General features: G+C 39.0%; 1 protein-coding gene across 2 annotated transcripts in view; it reads right to left on the bottom strand.

Moving 5' to 3' along the window:
- Positions 1–23,788, bottom strand: part of LDAH (lipid droplet associated hydrolase) — a 105,475-nt gene that overhangs the window by 15,867 nt on the left and 65,820 nt on the right. For both annotated transcript variants that reach the window (XM_059078786.2, XM_067008046.1), the window contains exons 5-6: positions 23,408–23,642; positions 11,472–11,554 (exon numbers count right to left, since the gene is read on the bottom strand). In XM_059078786.2, coding sequence (XP_058934769.1) covers positions 11,472–11,554; positions 23,408–23,642 — 318 coding nt within the window. The remainder of the gene's footprint in view (positions 1–11,471; positions 11,555–23,407; positions 23,643–23,788) is intronic.

The raw sequence follows: 23,788 nt of genomic DNA, 5'->3' as shown, positions 1-23,788 counted from the left end.
CCACAACTACTGAGCCTGCGCTCTAGAGCCCGTGAGCCACAACTACTGAGCCCACACGCCATAACTACTGAAGCCCGCGCGCCTAGAGCCCATGCTCCACAACAAGATACGCGACCACAATGAGAAGCCCGCACACCACAACCAAGAGTAGCCCCACTCGCCGCAATTAGAGAAAGCCCACACACAGCAACGAAGACCCAACACAGCCAAAAATTTAAAAAAAATTTTTTTTAAAAAGGCTGGAATATGGGAAATAAGTCTGGAGAGCTGGTGGAGAGAGATGAAGTCATGAACAGCCTCTGTGCCCCACTAAGGAGGTTGTAACTTGTTCTGAAGTCCACAGGAGCCAACAAAAGACTTCACACAATGAAGTGATGTGATTAAGTCTGTATATGGAAGGAAACTAACTCCGGCTGCAGTGACGAAGAGATTGGAGGGGACCAAGCAGAGGCGGTAGGAGGATATGGGAAATACGTGTTATTGCCCATTGGATAATTTTCTATTTGGATCATTAAATCCATTATCTGAATATGGACAGGTGAGATCACTCTTCTAAAAATACCAGCTTTTATTACAGTAATGTTATGATGTAACCAACATTTAAAGAGATGGTTAATTAAAAAGCACTTTAAAGAGGAGAATATCTGATGTAGTACTCCAGAGAGTCAATTACTAACAAATCAACTTTGAGTTGTAGACTTATTCCAAAACACTTCATAGGGATTTTTCTGGCTTTCACCTGGGCGTTGGTTTTGAAAGCTGCAAAGGATCTGTGGCTCCCAGATTTCTCACTGAATTTCCTCTTTCTACTCTCCTGTTTTTGTCACTACAACCATTTCTGGGCATGCCAAAGGTCCCAAGCCACACTTCATTTTGCCAGGGCTCTCAGCAGCGTATGAAGTTCCTTTTGATTCCTGGAGAACGGCAGAGCCTGGCAGTTGCCTGGTTCTTTCTTCCTGGTGCCGGTCTCTCTATAGCTCTAAAATGCTGCAACCTCACAACCAGTGGGTGACTATTCTGGCCAACTGTGGAAAAAATAAATTTCTCAGAATTTCTCAGCAACCACCTTGCCACAGCTTCCCCTTGCGATACTGCTGGGAGTACAAGCTGTCCGCAGGCATTAATGATCTACCAATAGGGCTAGTAACTTTAGATTCTCTCTAAACCACTCCCTACTCTTAGCACCAAGAATCCTTTAAATTATATCTAGGAAATAGCATCTGGAACAGTCATTATGCACAGTTGTTCAGCACTTCCTCAGAGTATGAAACACTGTTGAGAAATCTAGAAATGCGAAATTCAGACTTGGGCTCGTGTCCATTAGGTCCACTGCACTCTCTTGCCTGAAGACACTGGGACACTGAGAAGGGTACTGTGGGAGCCCTCACACCAGTACAAGCTATGGTGGTGAGGTCTTGTGAAAAACCCTAATACAAAAGGGTCGACTAGAAGGAAAGCAAGGCAGGAGAGACCTCCCCCAATGAAGTCGCTTTGACAAGGAGGAGAGCATCACTGTGGCACCTGCTGTTACTTTCCGCCTAACTCTTCAAAGACTATTTCTATGGAGCGTTTCCTTTTCAGTGAGGCAATTACAACTGGAACTGTCTCCATTGAGAAATCCAGCTTGACGAGCCTTAGCACTGGGGAAACGCCATTCCTTCCCTCATGCACGAAGGTATCAGACAGTTGAGCAGGAGTAATAAATATGGATTACAGGAACCCACCCCTACCTTCAGGTATCAAGAGACAAGTCCCGTCCTGGTAGTTATGGGGCACGCGCTGCCCAAGGCATATGCTAGGAACCTCAACACAAAGTGACGTCAGTGTTCAAGACCGCATAATGACGAGGATCATAGATTTCCCACTGGTTCATCTGATTTTACCTCTCACTCCTCCAGACTGTAGTCATTTTGAAGGGGCTGTATTTGGTTACATTTCTAAGTGAGAGCGGGGTAAGGTCTTTTTGTTTTGTTTTGTATTGTTTATTTAAGTCCTTCTTCAGAAGAAGGGTTCTGTAAGAAAATCTTGGCTTACAAGTCAAACACGTGGTTATTTCTATTGCCTTTACATACACTGGCTCAAGATACTTCCTGATCCCTACAGATTATAAGTCACAGGCAATAGATCTGAACAGAGGACTCTGCACCTGTAACCTGAAACAGGAAACTGGAAAAGTATGGGGTGTGTGGTGGTAGTGGTGGGGGATGGGGAAGGACAGGTGAGGTATAAAGAAATAATTGGACACCAAAGTGTAGTGGTGGAGAGTGTACACTACTACTACTACGTCGATATGTAAAAATGATTCACAACAAATAACGATGACCTGATGAAAACTGAGAAGGATTTGCCAGGCTCTATGCTAAGTTTTGTGCTCACTGAGTCCTTATAATAATATTCTGAGGAAGGTATTTTATTCTTGTTTTACAGAAAAGGAAACTTAGGCTTAGAGAGACTAACTTGCTTAAGTTGAAACAATTAGTGAATATAACCCAGTGAAAAACTGAGTTATAAATCCAGAGATGGCATTCCTAATCAGTACCTTTTACTACTATTTACAATTAAGAATAAACTGAACCACGGCATGAAAACACAAACCTGCAGACTGAGAGGTCTTAAACTGGTTATGAAAACTACCTGAATGTGACAATCACCGACACGCACCAAGTTGATGTGTACAGTTCTGGGGCGCTGCATGCCACAGGGGTGATGAAAATACTGCAATTGCTAACCAAGCATCTCAGGCTATCAGAAGGATGTTTGAATCAAATGTTTACAAGAAAATAAATTATTTCCTATAGTTTATTTCTCCTTGGCACTTGCTTTGATATGCATGAGGGTTGATAAAGAGTACACATTATTGAGATGGAAATTATTCTATTTCCAAATTGTTATGTTAAGTAATAGTTTCCCTATTAAACACAACATTTAATTTTCTCAATTCTAGGTTCTGATTGCCCAGGATTTTGCTTTTCTCTGTGTACCTTCTACAGTAAGGTGGAATTATGGTTACTGTGATAACCACAGTTATCACAGATAGTCTCTGTGCTCACAGACATATTTTCCTTTAACTCTTCAGTTACCCCTAAGGAGACATGTCCCTGTTAAAATGTCCCTGCAAATTGCTGCAGCTTGCCCCCAGAGAGCAGCCACAGTTGTCTTTTCCAATGGCTTTTATTTTTTTTTAACTTTTTGCTCCTGAAACTGCAGATTCCCAGCATTTCCACCCAAAATGACTCTAAACCTATCTCCCATCTGGCACTGGCTAAGTGGTTGAAATTCAGAAGTAAGACAGCTCTGCCCTGGAGAAGCTCCAGAGTAGCGAAGAACTCAGGCATGTACAAGCTGGCCCTTAAACACAACAGGCAGAGAGAGGTATGAACAAAGTACTGTAGGAGTCACAAGCAGGAAAACCTGACTTCTGCCCTGATTGATGCAACAAAGCTTTGTTTTAGTATTCATTGAGTTGCTGGCTTTTATGCATTACTAATAGAGGATTTATTTTAAGAACAAAAGACATATGAGAAACCACCTTATGATACAAAGTTATATATTTGATTTAGCTAATAACTAACAAAAATCACTTCCAATGATATATCAACATCTTAAAATATTAAACATGAAAAAAGCCACACACAGAAGTCTCTATCTGGTGATAATAAATATTATTCAGCTATAAAAAAAGAAGGAAATCCTGCCATTTGTGACAACATGGATGGACCCTGAAGGTATTTTATGCTAAGAGAAGTCAAACAAATAAAGACAAATATTGTATGATCTCCCTTACATGTGGAATCTAAAACAAAAAAACGAATTCACAGAAACAGAGAACAGACTGGTGGTTACTAGTGGCAGGGAGTAGGGGGTGGAGGAAATGGGTGAAGGTGGTCAAAAGGTATAAACTTCCAGTTATAAGATAAATAAGTTCTGGGGATGTAATATACAGCATGGTGACTATAGTTAACACTATACTGTATACTTGAAAGTCGTTAAGAGAGTAGACATTAAAAGTTCTCATCACAAGGAAAAAAACCGTGATTAAGTGAGGTGATAGATGTTATTAAACTTGTGATAATCACTGGGCAATATATACATGTATTAAATCATTATGTTGTACACTTTAAACTAATACAATGCTATGTGTCAATTCTATCTCAATAAAACTGGGAAAGAAATTTCTATCTGAATTACTTCTTTCCATGCAGTAGCCGAGTAGGACTACAGGCATCATAGGAATTGCTGGACAAGAGCAACAGGCTGCTGCTTCTACCCTCCCCGCGAAGGCACACACTTAAGCCTCGACCCTGCAACCTTAAAGGAAACCTATTCTGTAACATAAGCATCTCCTTTCAGTTATTTGAAAATCCCACCCCTCTCAGGAACAGAGAGGTAGCAGTCACAAAGCTTTAACAGTTCACTGAAGCCTTTCTGAGCAACCATTTTTAAGAACTTGAACAACTGCTGAAGAAAGGGAGATAGTTTAGAAAATTCATTTTCTGATTTACCTTGTTTCCTTTCTTTCTTTTATCTAGAACTGGCTCAATTACCATTCTTCAAAAAATGAGAATCAGGGCTTCCCTGGTGGTACAGTGGTTAAGAATCCACCTGCCAATGCAGGGGACACGGGTTTGATCCCTGGTCCAGGAAGATCCCACAAGCCACGGAGCAACTAAGCCCGTGCGCCACAACTACTGAGCCTGCACTCTAGAGCCCGTGAGCCACAACTAAGGAAGCCTGCGCACCTAGAGCCCATGCTCCGCAAAAAAGAGAAGCCACTGCAATGAGAAGCCCGTGCACCGCAAGGAAGAGTAGTACCCGCTTGCCACGACTAGAGAAAAGCCCGTGCGCAGCAACGAAGACCCAAGGCAGCCAAAAATAAAATAAATTAACTTTTAAAAAAGGGAATTAAAATCCCTAAAAATTAATAAAAGTGGCTGAGGACAGAGGCGAACACACAATCCCTCAAAAGCACCGAGCCCTGCTCCCCCTGAAGGCATCTAGGGGAGCAGCGGGAATTGGGTCCGAAAGGAGCAGGAAGTCCAAGTGGGTTAGGGACTGGGCTACCCTCCAGTAGCTGGAACAGTCATGCATCAAAAGCCCTGCAAAGTGGGGCTCTCTTCTTTCTGCACGATTCAAGTGTAAAGGGCCAGAACCTGTTCATTCCCAAACGTAAGTCACGGCTCCTTCCAGAGTAACTAGCTTCGTCTCTTTCTTACCTGGGTCTGGAGTGAGAAGCTGACCCAAGGCCTCTATCTTCCTCTGGTGAGGCAGCAGAGTATGAGGCCCTGGGAGCAAATTTATCCTCCTGTGCTTCTGGTTCTCCCTGGTTATATGCCTCAGGAAACTGGCAGACGTGCTGGGGAGGGTCTTGCTTAACTAACTTAGAAAAATGGCCAATTCCAGCTCATCTGAATTCTCCGCACTGGGCCCAAGTCCTGATAAAGTTTAAGTACTACTGTGTCTTCCTTCACTGCTGTTCCTATACAACATCTCCCTTAGGCATTTTATGGGAAGCAGCGGCCAGAATGGGATTGCGGCATTCCAGGGTCACCTGGCTACATATTTCATATTACCAAAATCTTTCATTATAGAATGAAAATATCTGAAGGGGTGTGCAGGGGGAGGAAAAGTTAGGCAAAGTCTTTTTAAAGTACTCAGAGGCATATCTAGGATATAACTAACTTTGTAATAATAATAATAAACTTTTATTGAATGCTTAGTACATGCCAGACATTCTTGCAAGGTCTTTATATAAATTGCATATAGCATTATAGTTTTGGAACAACTGCATGAGAATAGATAGTATTATTAAACCATTTTATTGATGAAGAAAGGAGACACCGTGAGGTCAAGTAACTTAACCAAGGTCACATAAGTAAGCAATGGTGGAGCTGGAGTTTGAACCTCGGGCTGTACCTCTGAAGACTCTGAGCCCCGATACGTTCCTCCTCCTTCCGAACACGCTCCACGAGAAAACTCAAGGGTATGCTGACACAAATGAGTGCTTAAAATGAAGCTCTCAAGGTCAAAATGATTGAGATACAAACAAACCTATCTATTTCCAGGATGATTATGATATTCTGAACAGGCTTCAAATTAAACAGGCAGAACTAACACAATCAGTTTCAGACCGAGGTTGGCGGAAAGGCAGTCCTGGTTAGCTGGTCCAGAGAGCACATCCTATGCTCCACTAAGCGGGACGTGTGCACGTCCGAAGGATTTGCATGCCCAGATCTGCAAACAACTGTGCAAGGTTTGTTTGTTCCCAAAGGCAACACGCGCCTCTGGGCTCAGGCGGGCTAAGCAGGCTGGGGAGAGCCGGCAGAGGGGTCCCCGTGCCTGGGGACACCCTGCCCCTTTCCCAACCACACTGTTGGCCCCAGGCCGGCCCTCTGGGGGCAGGGGCAGCACCACTTGGCAGGAAGTCCTTCCACCGCTGCCTACCTTCATCAGAAAGCAGCGTCTCATGTGCTCTCGCTGGGAACAATTTCAGACCCCTATTGACTGATAGTGATGTTCAGAATTGGCCTGGCAGTAGCACACACCAGCTGTTTCCATAAGCCTAGGCCAAGGATGGTCACGGCAGTTTAGAATTTCCCTCCTAAGTGAGTTTTAAATGAAAACTTCAAGTTTCTAAACCAAACACTAATTCACTTTTCTTTGAATGAGAATACAGCCCCTTATAGCTGAGAACAATGACAGAATGGGAATGCTGACCTCCTATTGGCCTCAAACACACCAGGTGCCTCATAATGCAGAGCATACCCCAGCAGCTCCCAGAAGGATTGGGACTGGGGTGGTGAAAAGGTACAGTTGATTCTCTTACTTTGGTCTATTCCATCCTGGTTCTCATTCCCGTCCCTCCCCCCTCCATTTCCGTCTTATTCATTAGTTCCTCTCCTTCCTCCCAACCTTTAAATGTGTTCCCCAAGGGTCAACCTTTAGATGTATTCTCTCCTTATACTACATACTTCCTTGGGTTACTATTTCCATGCTCACGACTCCAAATATATCCTCATCATTCCCCAATCAAAATTCAGCCCAGCTTCCTCTTCTAGGCTTCACACCCATATATCCAGACACCTGCCAGACATGTGTCCCCCTGGATGTCCCACAGGTATCCCAAACAAAAGTACCAAAATGAACTACTTTCTCAACCAGCTCCCACAACTTGCTGGCACCTCTTCTCCCATATTCCCTATCTTGCTACAAAATCCAAATACAGAGAAATAATCTTAGACTCCATCTCCATTCTCTCATATCCTATGAGTACTAAGTATCTTTGATTCTACTTCCTAAATCTTTCCAAATTCTACCCCTTCTTTATCCCCAATTCCACTGCCTTAGTTCTTGTAAAAGTCTTCTAAACAGTTTTCCCACTTCAAATTTCATTCTTTTCCAACATTCTGATACACATTTTCCCCCAAATAATCCCTCTCATTGGTTAATCTAGCCACATTCCTAGGACTAACTGATATGAACTGGCACCTCTGAACTGGCTGTTTGTTCACAGATGGCATATGTTCTGATGGGTCAGTGGTTATGTCATATGGTGGTCAAATACTCTGAGTATCACCCTGATCATTACCCCCTTCCTTAAATCCTTCAATGGTTCCCTAACAACTCAAAATAGTCTCTTTAGTGTAGCATATCATGGCTTCTTGTTTTCAAGCCAGTGCCCAAACCACAATACCATACTCCCTAACGTTTTCTAGTGCCTCAAAGCAACTTCTTCACCTGGGATCTACAGGTCCACACAGTTTCATGGGTAGATGCAGTGCAAGTTGAAGGGAGCAGAGTAATGTAAGCTTGGATGGGAAAAAGAATATATCATTTTTTTTGCTAACCTCTAACAATAATTTAGTATTTCCTTCAATTATGAATACAGGCAACAAACCACAGAAATGCTAGAAATACCTATCTTTTGTCATCTATAAAATTACTGAAATTTCCAAATTACAGTAAAATTGTGTTAAGTAACTAAAAGTTTATGCACGTCACTACATATTTACAATGGTAATTCTGACTGCTATTATATCTCATTATTTAGTTTGTTAATAAAGATGCACAAATTATATATCACAAATTTGCTTTTAATATATTTTGATAACTATACTTCAATATAATTTTTTTTGGTAATCTCATGTATTTATTTCATGCACTTAAAAATATTATTCTGAGAAGGAGTCCATACACGACACAGCTGGAGAGATCCACGGCACATAAAAGGCTTAGAATCTGTAACAGCTTTCCTGTCCATCCACCTAGTATACATCTATTGATTGTTCACCAGGTATCATGCATTATGCTAGGCCACAGGGATACCAAGACGAGAAAAACCTTCAAGGTGGGTGAGAGGGGAAAACCGACTGTTTAAATACTGTGTGATAAATGCAATATTATAACTTTACATATGGAGCCATGGGAGCCGAGGGGAGGGACTTCTAACCAAAACCAGGGGCTGGGGAAGGCCTCTTAAAGATGACAATGGAGCCAAGTCTTAAAGGACAGGCAGAATTTAGTCAGGTGAAGAAAGAACACAACCTATGACGCCACAGGCCCTACTATATTCTTTTAGAAACAACTGAGTCTGACATATTTGCTTCAGGAAAGGGAAATAACCTGATGTAGCGCTGCAGCACTGTCTGACACCGACGGTAAAGTCTCTAGACCTTGGAAAGAAGGAAGGGAGACAATCAGCTCCGGAGATTTTTCAGAGTTAAAAAGGTGCATTTCCCTCAAGAACATAAAAAGTTCTCTTCATGTGGAAATTCAGTGGTAAAAAATTTGAATTTAGAACCAAAGTCTGCTGATTATGATATAACAGTTTTCTAGAGGAGGAGAAAGAATCCAAAAGCCATCCACGTGAGGTAGTAGAGTGACTGTTTTTAGACTAAATCTCCTGTGGCTTCCTGACTGGATGGCACAAAGATACATTTTCCAGAACTGTTTTAAAAGTTGAATAGTAGATATATTTAACGATTTTTGCAACGAAATGTGTGGCTCAAAACATCTCTCCAATGGACAGTCCTGGAGAGGCACGAAGTTTCTGAATGCTTATATCTGGGCAGAAATGAGACAGAGTATCCTTGACTAGAATATTTAAAGTAGGGATATGTCTAGTCTTGGGAACTGGTTTTCAAGTCGGACTAATTATCAGGGTTGTTTGGAAGGCAGGGGAAAATGCCCACTATTTTGCTAGAACTATGTGCCCTTTTAAATTTCCTTACTTTCTCAAGCAGACTGAGACATATGTTGATTCAACTTTTACCAATATTAAATTACAGCATGTTTCCATTTTTTTTTCATTACAGAAACAAAAAAATTGCAATAAACTTCCTGTCTTTCTATACCTCGTTTCACTTAGGAATTGGAATTGTATTATTCTAGTGGAGGGTTCAAACTTAGCTGGTAGAAAGGACATTCAATTAATCGCAGGTAGTTGTGCATCATTAAACTAAACAATGCCTTGCTTTCCCAAACTCCACAAGTACATGTCACGTTATCTTAAAAACAAAATAAAACCATTCCCTGTAGTTGGAAAAGTTTAGTCCTGTGACCGTGTGTTAATATTAACCTTGAAATGCCTGCCATCTACCATTATACCCCCATATTTCTCCCACAAAAGTGTCAGTAAAGTACAGTCCTGACACGGTTACCATGAGCAGCCCTCTATCTGGGAATAATTACACTTGCATATGGATTTAACTTAGGACAGGAATAAGTTAGCACCTTCCTTTGACCTCCTTCTGAGCACAACATACAAACAGAATCCAGGAGTGATGAGTACTTTATAGCAGCTGGCTTCCACAGGTGGTAAGACGGGCTTTGACACATGATGGGTTCTAGTCATTCAGCAAGTGTGAATTTTGGAAATGAGCATCTGCCAGTCTTATTATTAACTGGGAACTGAGTTGTTTTTATGAACTTCCAGCCTTGAGAACTTAAGCACAGCTTTGAAACAGATTCACTTATACTTTAACTAAAAAATAAAATACTGTTTTTCTTGCATTTTCACATACGTCAATGAGTGGAAACAGTTGAAAGCCCTGGAAAGAGGGTCCTTATGAGGCCCCAACCTCCCCCATTCAGCTAATGAGGGTTTCCTCTGTCTTCAAAATTTCAATCTCTGGCCAACTGCTATTTTAGAAATATGATGACCACTATGGCCGTAAGACAAACACAGACGGGCACTTTCAGAAGTCCTCTCTCGGTGAAGCTACGACAGATCGATATTCTAAAAATATTGTTTTAAGAACATATATATTTCTTGCTTTAAGATAATTGTATTGGGAGGTTATAGAAATATGAATTAGCACTATAGGCAAGTTTAAGTCAAATGTCTCAAAGTTTATGAAGAGATTCTAAACCCGGCAGGATATCTAAGATTTTACTTGCAGATTGTAAGGTTCCTGGGCCCTGTAAGAGTTGGTCACTCAGTGGGGCTCGTTTCATTGCATCCAGCAGATGTCACGGTTCAGCACTGGACTGCAAAACTCTGTATTAGCACAGTCCAACAGAAATACAAGGGCACACCGGTAATTTAAAAATTTCTAGTAACTACATTTTAAAAAGTATAAAGGAATGAATGAAATTGCTTTTAATAATATATATTATTTACCCCCACATATCTAAAATATTATCATTTCAACAGGTAATCAATATAAAAATATTAATGAACTATTTTACTTATTTTTTTGGTACAAAGTTTCTGAAATCCAATGTGTATTTTACACTCAAGGCGCATCTCAATTCAGAGTAGCCACAAACAACCACATGTGGTTACCGTGTTAGATGGTACAGCTCTATCCTATTCAGCTGTACAGACAGACAGCTGTATGGACAGACAGACAAATGATGCCATGGGAGTACCAGGGCCGCCTTAATTCTAGGGTGCTTAGACATATTCTGAACCATGGCGCCTCACAGTTTCAGAAACTGGGCTTCCAAATATGCCTGTGTTAAGATTCCAGCACTTACAGCAGCAATTCAAAAACGCTAAATATTTCAATTGTTGCCTTTCTGCACCTGCTTGTACAGAAAACTCGCCTTGCTGTCAGCTGGGCATTCCTACTCTAATGCATTGGAGGATGAGAAAGATGGGCTCACTGGATCATCAGATCATAGGCATGTTAGTTCTTTTCCAAAGTTTCACTTATATTTTAATATAACTCATTTCTTCCATAAATATTATTGAGAGTCTTTTCCGTACAAAGCTCTAGAGAGAAGTATCGATTCTAAAAATAAACCCAACAAAAACAGGTGGTAAAACATATCTAAGTAACTATGCAGTCAGTTTTACTTACTTTCTATGCAACTTTCAAGGACTGCCTTAATGTTAATTAGAAGTAAAACTTGATCTGAAATTTACAAACCCTTGAGGTCTTACAGATTCTAAACCAACTCTAGCCTTTCATCCTCAGTTAAGTATTTCTGCCCATCTAGGTACTTCCTTGTAGCACTAAAGTGATTACCTTAGATAAATGTTCCTTTATGGTTTCATTGTCTCTCTTCACCACCTCCATCATTTCTTGGCTCCCAAGGTAGGCAGCATTAACTACATTAAAAAAAAAAAAAAAAAAGGCAAACACTTAGAATATATAGAACACACACAAATATCAAATTAATTGTAGTATATTCCTGTTTTGCTCTTTTCTTTTGCCAAGTACTATGTGATGTGAGATATTAGTGAGGCCAAGAGAGGCATGTGAGTCAGCAACATGCACTGTCTCTGGAAACAAGAGCATAATGCCCTGTGGAAGAATCTCTCTCACCCTCACCTGGCTTTCTCAATAGCAACGTTAGCAGTATGATGACCTAATGTCAGATGCCAAAGCAGATGTGTGTAATCATACCCGATCAAGGCATTTTTATGATTTAAGGATTAGAATCGCAAATTTTGATAGATAAATCATGTATACCAGGGAAATCACACACAGTTACGAACATGAAACGATCTTGATATTTTTTTTAAAAAGGACACAACTAAAAAGAATGTTTATTTTAAAACAGGTTTAAGTGATCTTTAAGAGTTGCTTATGAGGGTTAGTTCTATGATACTGACTGTGGAGTGAGCAGAGTGACCCTCATTTTCAAGATGTCAAATAACTGAGAAAAAGGAAGAACGCCAGAGATAACATGAATTTATGTGATTTTCTGGTCCTGCTACACAAATTTTCACTTGACTCTTTGTGCCTTGAATTCTACTTTGATTGGTGTTTTTATTGTTACTTTGATTTCTTTTTGGCATCATCTGCCTATTTGTCCTTTATTTTTAGCCTTTTGTCATTTTGTTTTAAGTATGCCTCTTGAAATCGTAAGTAGATTTCTTTAAAAACAAAATTTAAAGTCTCTCTCTCTCTCTCTTAAATAAAGTGACTTAACATACTCAGGTATATTGATATAAAAGATATTTGGTCTGACTCCAGTCAGTAGGTAGAATAAAGTAAATAAAGTTCACAGCAGAAATTAATGAAACAGAGACCAGAAAAACAATTGAGAAACTAAATGAAACTAAAAGTAAGTTCAATAACTGATAAATCTTTAGCCAGGCTGATCAGGAAAAAAATGTGAGAAGACATAAAACATTACCAGTATCAGGAAAGGGAACTGACAACCCTTCAGATAATATAGACATCAAAAGGATAATCAAGTAATTTTGTGGACAACTTTATGTCATGAAATTCAATAACTTAGATGAAACAGCCATTCTGCCCAAAGACACAAGTTTGAAGCTTACTTAATAAATAGATAACCTCAATCGTCTTATATCTATTAAAGAAATTAAATTTGTAATTTAAAGCCTCTCCACAAAGAAAACTGGAGGGCAAGATGAATTCATTGGTCCACTCTACCAAACATTTAAGGAAAAAATAATATTGATTTTAAATAAATTCTTCCACAAATGACTACACATATATAGATATTTAATTTTTGACAAAGGTAGCATTTCAAAGCAGCAGAAAAAGGTAGCCTGTGGCAGGCAGAATTGCCAGATGACACAAATACTCCTTGCCCTTTTACAATCCCTCCCTTCTGAGTGTGGGTGAAACCTGTGAGTATGATGGCATATTACTCCCATGACTAGGTTATGTTATAAAGTTGAGATGACTTTAAGGGAGATTATCCCAGTGGACCTACCCTGATCACACGAGTCCTTCAAAATCTGAGTTCTCTCCGGCTAGTGGCAGAAGAAGAAGTTACAGATTCAAAGCACTAAAAGGATTAAATGCACCACTGTTGGTTTGAAAATGGAGTTCATGTGAAAAGGACCTGAAAGTGACCTCCAGGAGCTGAGAGGGACCCCTGGCTGACAGCCAGCAAGAAAATGGGGACTGCAGTCAAAAAGCCACATGAACTGGATTCTGCCAACAACCTGAATGAGCTCAGAAGTGGATTGTGGGATATGCAGGGGTATAAAAGAGGCTTCTGAGATCCAGGCAACGGTGATCCTTGAGCTGGGTGTGAGTTATATGGGAGCTTGCTTTCTGATAATTCATGGAGGTAAACATTTATGTCTTAAGCACTTTTCTGTGGTGTTATTCTTGGATTGGAAAAAATATACACATTCAAAAAACTTGTAAGGAATCTTACATTTCTAAAAGTAAATTTTTCATCAGGGAATGTACCTCACCTCACCTTTATTCTTACTCTTGTTTTTCCTGGTAATTTCCCATCTAAGTGTACTTTTTTTGTTGTTTGTTTTTAGAAAGTAGAATACCAGTTTCCTTTCCAGTAATTGCTCCAAGGAAGCAATTATCTTTTTCTTTCCTCAAAAATGCTCATAACACAGCACAGTGGTCAGAAACAATAATACTAAATAGAAGTGTAATTTCCTAAGGGGAAAACACATTTCTCCTGGCAATGACTATCGACAGCATTCCTGGAAACCCAGCAGAATTCACAGTTTCAATCACCATAGTGAAGGAAATATCTAGGAGCAGGAGTAATGGAAACAAAACACAAAGGGAAGAGAATGATTTAGAAGAATGGTACTTATTTACTTTTATTTCATTAAAAATCTAAATACAGGTGTAATAAAAAACCTCACTGAGTCTAATGTTCTATTTTATTTGCTACCATCATCTTCTGAAATCTGCTTAGTGTTTTAATATCACTACAGGACATCAACTCACAGTGGAGTGGCTAAGGAATGAAATGAGTGAGGGCTAAAGTTGGAAGACATTGCAATAGGACATTCATCTCACAGGCTAAATGGTACCACTAAATTCTCCAAGTACACATACTCTACAATAGAAGGCTGCCTTCTGTTTAACTCAGTCACCTATCTTGATGCCATTTTGTCTGTCTGGAAAATTCCCAACTCATCCAAATTCATTTGTCTTCTCCCTTACTTATCTAGGTAGAACTAATTTCTCCTTTTCTTGGTACCATTCCTAACCTGTATCTGTATTCATAACAGTCGTAACTGTGATATGTTAAAATTCTTTACATTTATCTCCCCTACTATGCTATATAAATATAAATATATATATATATATAAATATGGCAGCAGCTATATTTCATTTATTATTCTCTCCAGAGATTATGCAAGTGCTTGGTTCATGGCAGCTGTGAGTTAAGGGTTGTTAAATAAAATAAATGGGAAGGGACTCGGCCAGTGTTTTTCTTTTTTTGGGGGGTAGGAGGGAAATGGGTCAGGAGGAAAAACCTGCTGCCTTCCTTGAAGTGGTGCAAGAGCTGACATCACAAGAGAGGTCACAACACTGACATGAGAAGCCAAGATGGCAGGTACTGGTATAAAACTGGGACAAATCATTGCAGGCAATAGTGGCAATCTAAGAGCTTCTGTTGAGACTGCCCCCAAACTAGGCCACAGAAAGCACCGGCCATAGCAGTGAGGGAAAATGCAGAGGGAAGAAAAACCACAATTAATGATACAATAGGAGGTTTGGGGGAGATGTATGAACAGTTTTCTGAAGTGGAACTTGGGGGTTGGAAGCCAAGTTGTCCTGCTGTTTTGGTGGTATGTGATCCAGTGCCATTAGCACAGTTTCACAGTAGAATGCCCCAGTTTGTTCAGTTTTGCCTTTATATTGGGGAGGGAGGATTGATGGTGCTGAAGCAAAGGGAATTACTTGAACTGGGCACAGTTTAATTAGGGCAGGTGAAAATTTGGAGGTAGGAAATCTCCCATACATGGGTGTGTACACTGCAGTGTAAAATGTGATTGTTACTCCTGGTCTGTTCTGACCAAGATATTATTTCTAGTCACTTCAATTTTCTTTAAAATGGCTGATAGGTTCTGTATGTCCAAAGTATATCATAAGGTTTAGAAGAAAAAAACCAGTCTCTTAAAAAAAATGCTCCTTACAAGATTTGCTGGATTAGAAAAAGGGCTTGGTATATTTACCTCCACGATGGGAGGGTGGCTGAGGACAGAAGCCACTAGTAAGCACACAAATAGAGGTAAACAGCAAAAAGTTTTCATTTAAATTCTCTTTAAAATAATAAGGGTACTACTAATAATCACGGGAACCAAGACAGGCTCTCCTGTGGATAGGTGCATCTAGACGTGCTTCCAAGAGGGTCTCCCATAAATAAACTGCAGACCCCAGTCTGAGGTGGTCTTGTCAGGGCTTGTGAAGCCCAAAGACATTCTGGAGGAGACATGGATGTGGTGGACTTTAGTTATGGTGAAGAGGATGGAGTTAACTGTCTAGGTTACTAGTTAACTAGTATGGATGGAGTTAACTAGCTAGGTGTTTGGTAGGTCCATGGAAGATGAGTAGGTAGGTAGGTCCAAGACCATCTTGAAGTAGGGATGTAGTAAATACTAGTACCCTACCCAAAAGCCAATAAAAAACCCCTCATTTCCTTGACTAGAGACATGGGAAAGTCAAAACATATGGCTTTTCCACATCCCTTATAGCTAGGGATATATGGCCTAGTGTTGGCTACTAATGTAGAGGCAAGGTTCCTGGGGGAGGACTTCTCTTCCTAAATAAGCCAAAGCCTCATCAGGAATAAGCCTCTGCTTTTGCCCCATTTTCCTTAATTCCATCTGAATGTCAGACATGAGGCCTAAAGTAGCAGAAGTCATCGTGTGATCATCAGATGACTAGCATGAGGGTAAATGTGCTGAGGACAAAGGGTGGAAATCTAGAAAGAACCCACATCCTTGATGGCACTGTTGAGATACTATTTATCTCTGGACTCTCCCCTTTAAATTTCTTGGTGCATGAGAAAAATATCAATAGATCCCTATCTGTTTAGGCCACTGTAATTTAGTTTTCTGTTATCTATAGCCAAATTCAGTCTTAGCTAATAAAAACAAATAAAAATGGGGTCTCTGGATTTTCTGGGTGTTTTTGGTTAACAGGGGTTGATGTTGTTGTCAACTTCCTATCAGATTCTGGTACTTGAGTTGGGGAGCAGGGTGGCATCAAGCCTTATCTATACATACTAGATCTTCCCTATAGGAGGGAAGAGGTAGGAGTTGACTGCAAAAAAGCCGTTCCAAGGATAGCCCCTCCTAGCACACCTTCTAACTGGTCCTGAGGCTGGCAAGATGTTGCCGAATGTAGAGGAGTTAGGTGCGAGCCAAGCAGGGCTGCGTGGTAGCAAAATTCTTGGGGCTGAGGAAAGACTGTGAAACTGGATAGTCCTGGAGATGTGAGTATCCCACGCTCCAGCAGAGCTCCGTCCAGAGCTGCTCAGGCAAAGTTAAGGCTAGGCAATCAAAAGCATAAACCAGGAGAGTTTGTCAGAAGTTAAGCAGGACTACACAAGCTCAGAAACCCAGATGAAGTCTTACAAGGGCCAGTCCTTTGGTAGGCCTTTATTTTTTTCCTGATCGTTTTCTACAGTTTCTATTTGTGCCAACTGTGGCTTTTAACAATGTGAAAACCAGATCTAAAAATGTAATTCTCCCATTCTAAAATTTCTGCATAATTTGGAGTAATGTTTACTATTCACATATGTTTCTCCATAAGCCAAGACTTTCGTTATTATAACCATTGATTTAGTCTGCAAACAGACAGTCTTATCTATGTGACACTGAGTTCACCAAAGTGAAACGCACAACTCAAGGTGTATGATTTTTTTAAAAAATAATACAACTTTTTAGAGTGGCGGATAATTTAAAGATATATATATATAAATTTCTAAAGAAAAAAATAATAAAACCTTCACTGAGTTATTTACTTCTAAACCAGAGATGATATTCTACTATTGTATCTAATCACCTTTTGCCCTAAATCCTAAAACTGACCACACACACACAAAATCTTTTCCTTCATTGCTGAATTTTAGGCTAAACTTCCATGAATAACTTGACTAAAGCTGAAGTTGGCTTTTATAAATGGATTTTCCTAAGCTACACACATAAATGAGAATAGGTAACATGGCAGTCTGGTTTTGTCTTATTCAAAATATTATTCTGGGATTAAGTAAAAAATATTCTGAGAAGAAATTTGTGATTTTTTAGTGAAGCTTATGTGTCAGTTCATTGAATAGTTCTGTTCATTTCACATCACTGTACATGTTTTTAAAAGTTATTTCCATATTGATTAAGGAAAGGAAAGATTATGAAAGTGTCTTTTACAAGAATGTATGCAACAGAAGTAACGTAATCTACCAGGAATGCCCTTTGTCTGCACTATGTTTTTCTAGTTAGGTAACTGAAAGGAATTAAAACATCAATTTGGCCTAACAAAAAGACCCTAGAATATTTTTTAACGTTAATTACCTTGACCTGTGATACTGCTAAGCTAAAATATATTTGCTTTTAGCTTTGATCAGAAAATCTGTCTCAGTGAAAAATTTATTTCTCATGAAACAGAAGAACATCTATTGTAAAGAAAATATGTAGTAGCAAATATTCCAGAATAAAAATTAAAGAAAAAAACCATATATTTTCTTTAAAAATAACATTCAAAACAATCTAGTTATATCAACTGAACTGATGAACACAGTGGTAAAGTTTATAAAGTATCCTAATTGAATTAGGGCTACTCTATCCTGAATGCTGGATAGGAAAGGATGTTTTACTCACTCAGTCTGCTGAAGAAGGCTAATACATAGCATCTCAGCCTTTAAGAAGCACCATTTTTGCCAAAAGGACAACAGCATTTGAAATACTTGAATAATTTGGTTCCTTGAATTTTTCAGACCTTACTACAATAAAAAAATATGTGTACAAACTAAAGGATACAGAAAATCAGTTTTTAACCAGATAAGTCAGGATTTATTATCCACTACTTGGACTGGTAAACTTCCTCCATTTGTTTCCATAAGATTTCTACTGAAGCATAGACATTACATAATGGGAAAACACCCCAAGTCCTCCTAAAAGTCAAACTGGTATGCTAAAGGTTATTGTCTGGATGACAGTCAAGCCACAGAGAAGCAGGTCTGGAGGAGGATGGTCTGGATGGCATAGATTTGACCACTGAAAATGATCTCAGACCTGGTATTCCTTTCCCCTGATGACCCCTCTCTTTGTGTAACATGAAAATCATGTCACCAACTCAAGTGACTGGTTTGAATATCAATTACCCTTCACAATTCATGGGATGTAAGCTCGGGAGGAGTGCACTAATCATCTACAAGGGCCAGGGTCTTATCTGATGAGTATCAGTCCCTCTACGCGGAGGCCTTCTCACATTTGTCATAAGCAAGGGAACAGGAATCACTATAGCGATGGCCAGGGCAAGCCTGGGTAAAGGCAGGTTCTGTGGTAGCTGTTGCTAGAGGAGGCAGGGGTGACACGGGACCCAAAGGCGAGAGGTATAAAGAGGCCGGCTAGGATGATTGCAATGCTTGCTTAAGGGTTAGCCTACGGTCACTACTAGGAGATTGAACTAAGTTCGCATGCAGAGAATAAACCAAAACACAAAGCAGCAAGAAGACAGGTAATTCTTGCCTCCTTTCTCTTTACCCAAGGTTATAACAGACAGGGTAGGTAATGGGGAAACAAAAGAGACTACTGAAGTACTAGTTACTTGGATATCAGAAAGGCAGATCCAGAAGGAAGAGAACAGAAAATCAGAGAAAGAAAGGATGTCAGAAACATAAGGGCTGTGCTCCAAAAGTTTGTTTGCAAGTTGGTTGTTTGGAACAGAGATAAAGCAATGTGGCTGAGTGTTTAGTCTGGTCTAAAAGTCTATTTTGCACGCAATATAACTCTACTATGGGAAAGAAATCCCAGGGTTCCCCAAGCAACAATGCAGCTGGAAGGCTCTGGCTGCCTTTAGTCAGGGAGGGGAATGTGTCCTATGTCCAAACTGTCTTGCTCCTTGATGCCTGCTCTTGGGGCTCCAGGAAGACTCAGTAAGAGGTCAATCACTGCAGCTGAAAGGAAGATTCCTTTCTCTCAAGTGCAGCTTATGGAGCCTACTTCTTCAAGAGGGTGTTTACAATTCTGTTGTAGAAAAATTGAAAAAAAATCTTTATATAAGTACCCATTTTAATGAAAAAATATTAAACACATCATATGTCATATGTGATGTGTTACATAGTCACTAAATATATATAGAAAAACAAATAAAACTTTTTTATATCCCATGTGCTGATTTGGGTTTAGAAAATATTTCTAAAGAGGTAGAAGGAAAGCACAGGTAGCTCCCTATCTAATGCCTATCAGAAACCCAGATGTTTTGGGTGGAGTGTTCTATAAATGTCTATTAAATCCTGTTGGTTGATATTTTTGCTAATTTATCTATATCCTTGCTAATTTCTTCTGTTCTATTATTCGACTGATTGTTGAGAGAGGGGTGTTTAAGCATCCAACTATAATTGTGCATTTGTCCATTACTCCTTTCAGTTCTATCAGTTTTTGCTTTATATATTTTGCAGCTTACTTGTTTCGTGCATACACATTTAGAATTGCTATGACTCCTTGGTAAATTGAACCTTTCATTATTATTATTATGCATTGTCACTCTGTTCCTGGTAATTTTCTTTGCTATGAAGTTCACTTTATCTGATATTAATATAGTCATTACTGGTTCCTTTTGATGAATGTTTTGCATGATGTATCTTTTCCCATTCTTTTACTTTCAGTCTACCTATACGATTATATTTTAACCAAGTTTTCTGAAGACAGCATATACTTAGGTTATGTTTTTTAATCCACTTTGTCAATCTTTATCTTTTAATTGGTATATTTTGACCATTTACATTTAATGTAATTATTGGTATGTTAGAGCTTGTATGCCATTTTATTATTTGTTTGCTGAGGTTGTCTGTTTCCTATTTCTCTGTGTTCTTTCTCTGGCCTTCCTATATTTTTTACTAAATGTTTTAGAATTCTATTTTGATTTACCTATAGTGTTTTGGAGTATGTCTCTTTTTATAGATTTTAAAGTGGTCATTCTAGGTATTACATTATATATGTAACTCAATACAGTTTACTGGTGTTGACATTTTACCAGTTCAAGTGAAGTACAGAAGTATATTACTTCCCTTTATGTTATTTTACCCTCCCCTATTTATAATATAATTGCCTTAAATACTTCTGTATACACTTAGATCATATCAATGTTATAATTTTTGCTTCAACTATTAAACATCATTTGGAAATCTCAACAGGAGAAGGAAAATGTAATTACCCACATTTTTTCTTTCTGTTCTTTCCTTTCTAAATGTTTCAAGATTCCTTCTTTGATCATTTATTTTCAGTTTGGAGAACTTCCTGTAGCTATTCTTTTAGGATAGGTCTGATAGTTACAAATTCCTTTAGTTTTCCTTCATTGGAGAGTGTCTTAATTTTCTCTTCCTTCCTGAAGCACACTTTTGCTGGATATAGAATTCTGTATTGATGGTTCTTTGCTATTTACACTTGAAATATATTCCATTTCTTTTGGCCTCTATAGATTCTGAAGAGAAAGTAGTTGTCACTCAAATAGATTTTCCTCTATAAATATGTATCATTTCTCTCTGGCTGCTTTCAAGATATTTTCCTTGCTTTAGTTTTCAAACGTTTATGTGTCTTGGTGTGGATTTCTTTGGCTTTACTTATTTGGAGTTCATCTAGCTTCTTGAATTTTGTACGTTTATGTCTTTTACCAAATTTGGGAAGTTCCTATTTTTATTGTTATATGTTCCCTGGTTCTTTCCTCTGTCCCCTCCATTTTATTGTTGAGCTCTAACACTGAGTTTTTAATTTGGTTATTATATTTTTCAGTTCTAAAATTTCCATTCAGTTTTTCTTTAAATCTTCTCTTTCCTGAGACTTTCTATATTTTTCACTTTTTTCATACATGTTTATTAATTGCTCCTTGAAGTATTTTTATAATGACTGCTTTAAAATCTTTGTTAGAAAATTATAATATCTCTGTCATTTGGTGTTGGCATTTATTGTCTTCTTCCATTCAAACTGAGATTTTCTGGGTTTTTGGTACGACAAGTGATTTTTAACTAAAACAAGGACAATGGCATATTATGATACTCCTGATTTTATTTAAACTTTCGATTTTAGGTGTTTCTTTTCTTTTTTTTTTTTTTTTTTCCCTGACACTTCTTCAGCAAAGGAAGTGGGGAAGGAGAAGTGCCACCTCACTACTGCCAGGTGGGGCAGAAATCCAGGTTCTCCATCTGGTTTCTATTGACAACCAAGGGGTGGAAGGGCTCCTCATTATTGCTGGGCATGGGTAGGAATTCTGACTCCCCACTAGGCTTCCATTATTACCATCCCAGCTAGGAGAGGTAGAATTGCCTTATTGCTTTTCCCACATGATCCCCACTGATCTCATAGGAGTGGTGGTGGTAGTGGCCTCATTACTGCTGGGCAGTGGTGAAAGTCCTGCCTCTCCAATCAGCCTCTTCTGGACACCACCCTAGTGAGGAAGAAGAGGGGTGCCTCATTACTGTTGGGTGTGAGGTAAAGTCCAAGCCTCCCACTTGGCCTTTGCTGGTTTGGGTAGGGATAAGGCCACGGTTTTTACTATGGTGCATGGCTAGATTAGGGAAGTCATTATCCAAAAGTTTCTTTTAGAAATGTTGCCATTTTCCTTTTCCGACTTGTAGTCAGTGCCATTTTCACTTAGTAGGCCATTTCTTTCTCTTCTATGAGGGAAAAATAAGGGGCTGGACCAGAAGGTCTTCAAAGGACATCTCCAACTTCAATGTTTGGTGATTTTTATGACTGTCCTGAGCCTTGCTTCCCTACTCCCTATCTCATCTTCTGATGATGCTACGTTAAGCCTATAACAAAGAATGAGAGTTGGGGAGAGCATAAAAATCCACAAATACAGAAAATATATTGAACTTTGTATTTGTGATGACTGCTTCTTGCTACATATTTAGAAAAACACTTCCCATGCAATCTATAGCTGTACAATTCTAAAGGCAGGGCTGTGACTTGTTTCTGGATTCACTATGCACATGATCTCGTGGCACTCGATGTAGGGTGAGCATGGTAAACTTTACTCAGGAGTTCTGCTTTTATGACTGAAAGGAGCAAAGAGACAATAATAGCAGCAGCTATGGTAAAAGGAAGCTTAACACATGGCATATTGCTGGAGTTTGAACACTACCCACTAGTTGTGTGACTTCGGGCAAATCATGTAACTTCTCTGAACCTCAGTATCTTCATCTGTAAAATGGGGACAATAATAATACCTAAACCTTATTAGTTCTTCTGAGGACTACAGGTTAAAGCTTAGAACAGCAGCTATTAGCTGCTGCTGCTGCTGCAACTGTTGGTATATCATTCATTGGAGGCTTATTATAAATAAAATACTAGATAGACACTTTGCATATATTATCACATTTAATCCTATAATAATCTTTTGAGGTATGGGATATGATTATCCCATTTTATGGATTAAGAAAGTAGCATATTTGATTATTAAAATCATTTGTAAATATATAAATTAGTATTAACTAAACAGATAAATTACTTTTAAAAACAACATTTGAAGCCAAGAAGTAAAGTAGCAAAAACATTCCCTGGCACGTTCATAAACTATAATCAGTAACGCATCCAGTGTTACATTACCATGACTATTATTTATTATTAGTTCTATAACTTAAACTTCTCCAAAAACTTTTAAAGAGCAAAGTAAAATCATAGCCTATTCACTCTATGGGAATATTAGGCCTGATTTCCTTGGGCTGATTTTTGCAAAGTTCACACACTGAGCTTAACAGGGCACACGCTGGATTCCTGTAAGGACTCCATATATACTCAATACAGAAGAATTCTTTCTCATCATCCTGTAGCTCGGTGGAGAATCAGAAGGATAAGGTTTAAAATTAAAGCTTGATGAGGCTTTTCTGTCATTTAGAATACCCCTCACTATTTTCTTTTTATTTCTAGTTTTAAACTTTTGGGAGAAAAATACAACAAATAATTCCTTGCTTGATACTCATCCAACTGTCTAACATTATTCTCTTAACACTTTCTGATACAAGAATAAACATAGACATTTTTAAATGTGCTTACTGAGGCAGAACGGTTCCAACAGGTTCAGAAACGAAAATTCACTCTGTAGGTTCATCCTTCGAAGGAGCATTCTGATCACCAAGGACTTGATCGTCTCAGGCCACGGTTTAAGTAGTAAGTAGCCAGGAACATAGAAAGCGTATCGAAACCAGCACAAAAGTGGAGTGGCGAGCTTGCCGTTGGGTGACTCAGACATTCGCTCAATTGTTGGAAAGAGCAGAAAAGAGCGAATTACCTACAATAAAAAAAAAAAAAAAAAACACTTTGATAAGAAGTTTTCTTAACGGATAAGTCATTGCTTTATTGTTTCTTCTATATAGTATCCACAAATGACTGGGTTTTATAATATGGCTAACAATCTATTCAGACTGAGAAGAAGTA

This window comes from Kogia breviceps, chromosome 11 (genome assembly GCF_026419965.1).
Source record: "Kogia breviceps isolate mKogBre1 chromosome 11, mKogBre1 haplotype 1, whole genome shotgun sequence".
NCBI classification, from domain to species: domain Eukaryota; kingdom Metazoa; phylum Chordata; class Mammalia; order Artiodactyla; family Physeteridae; genus Kogia; species Kogia breviceps.
This window is presented reverse-complemented; position numbering and strand designations above follow the sequence as displayed.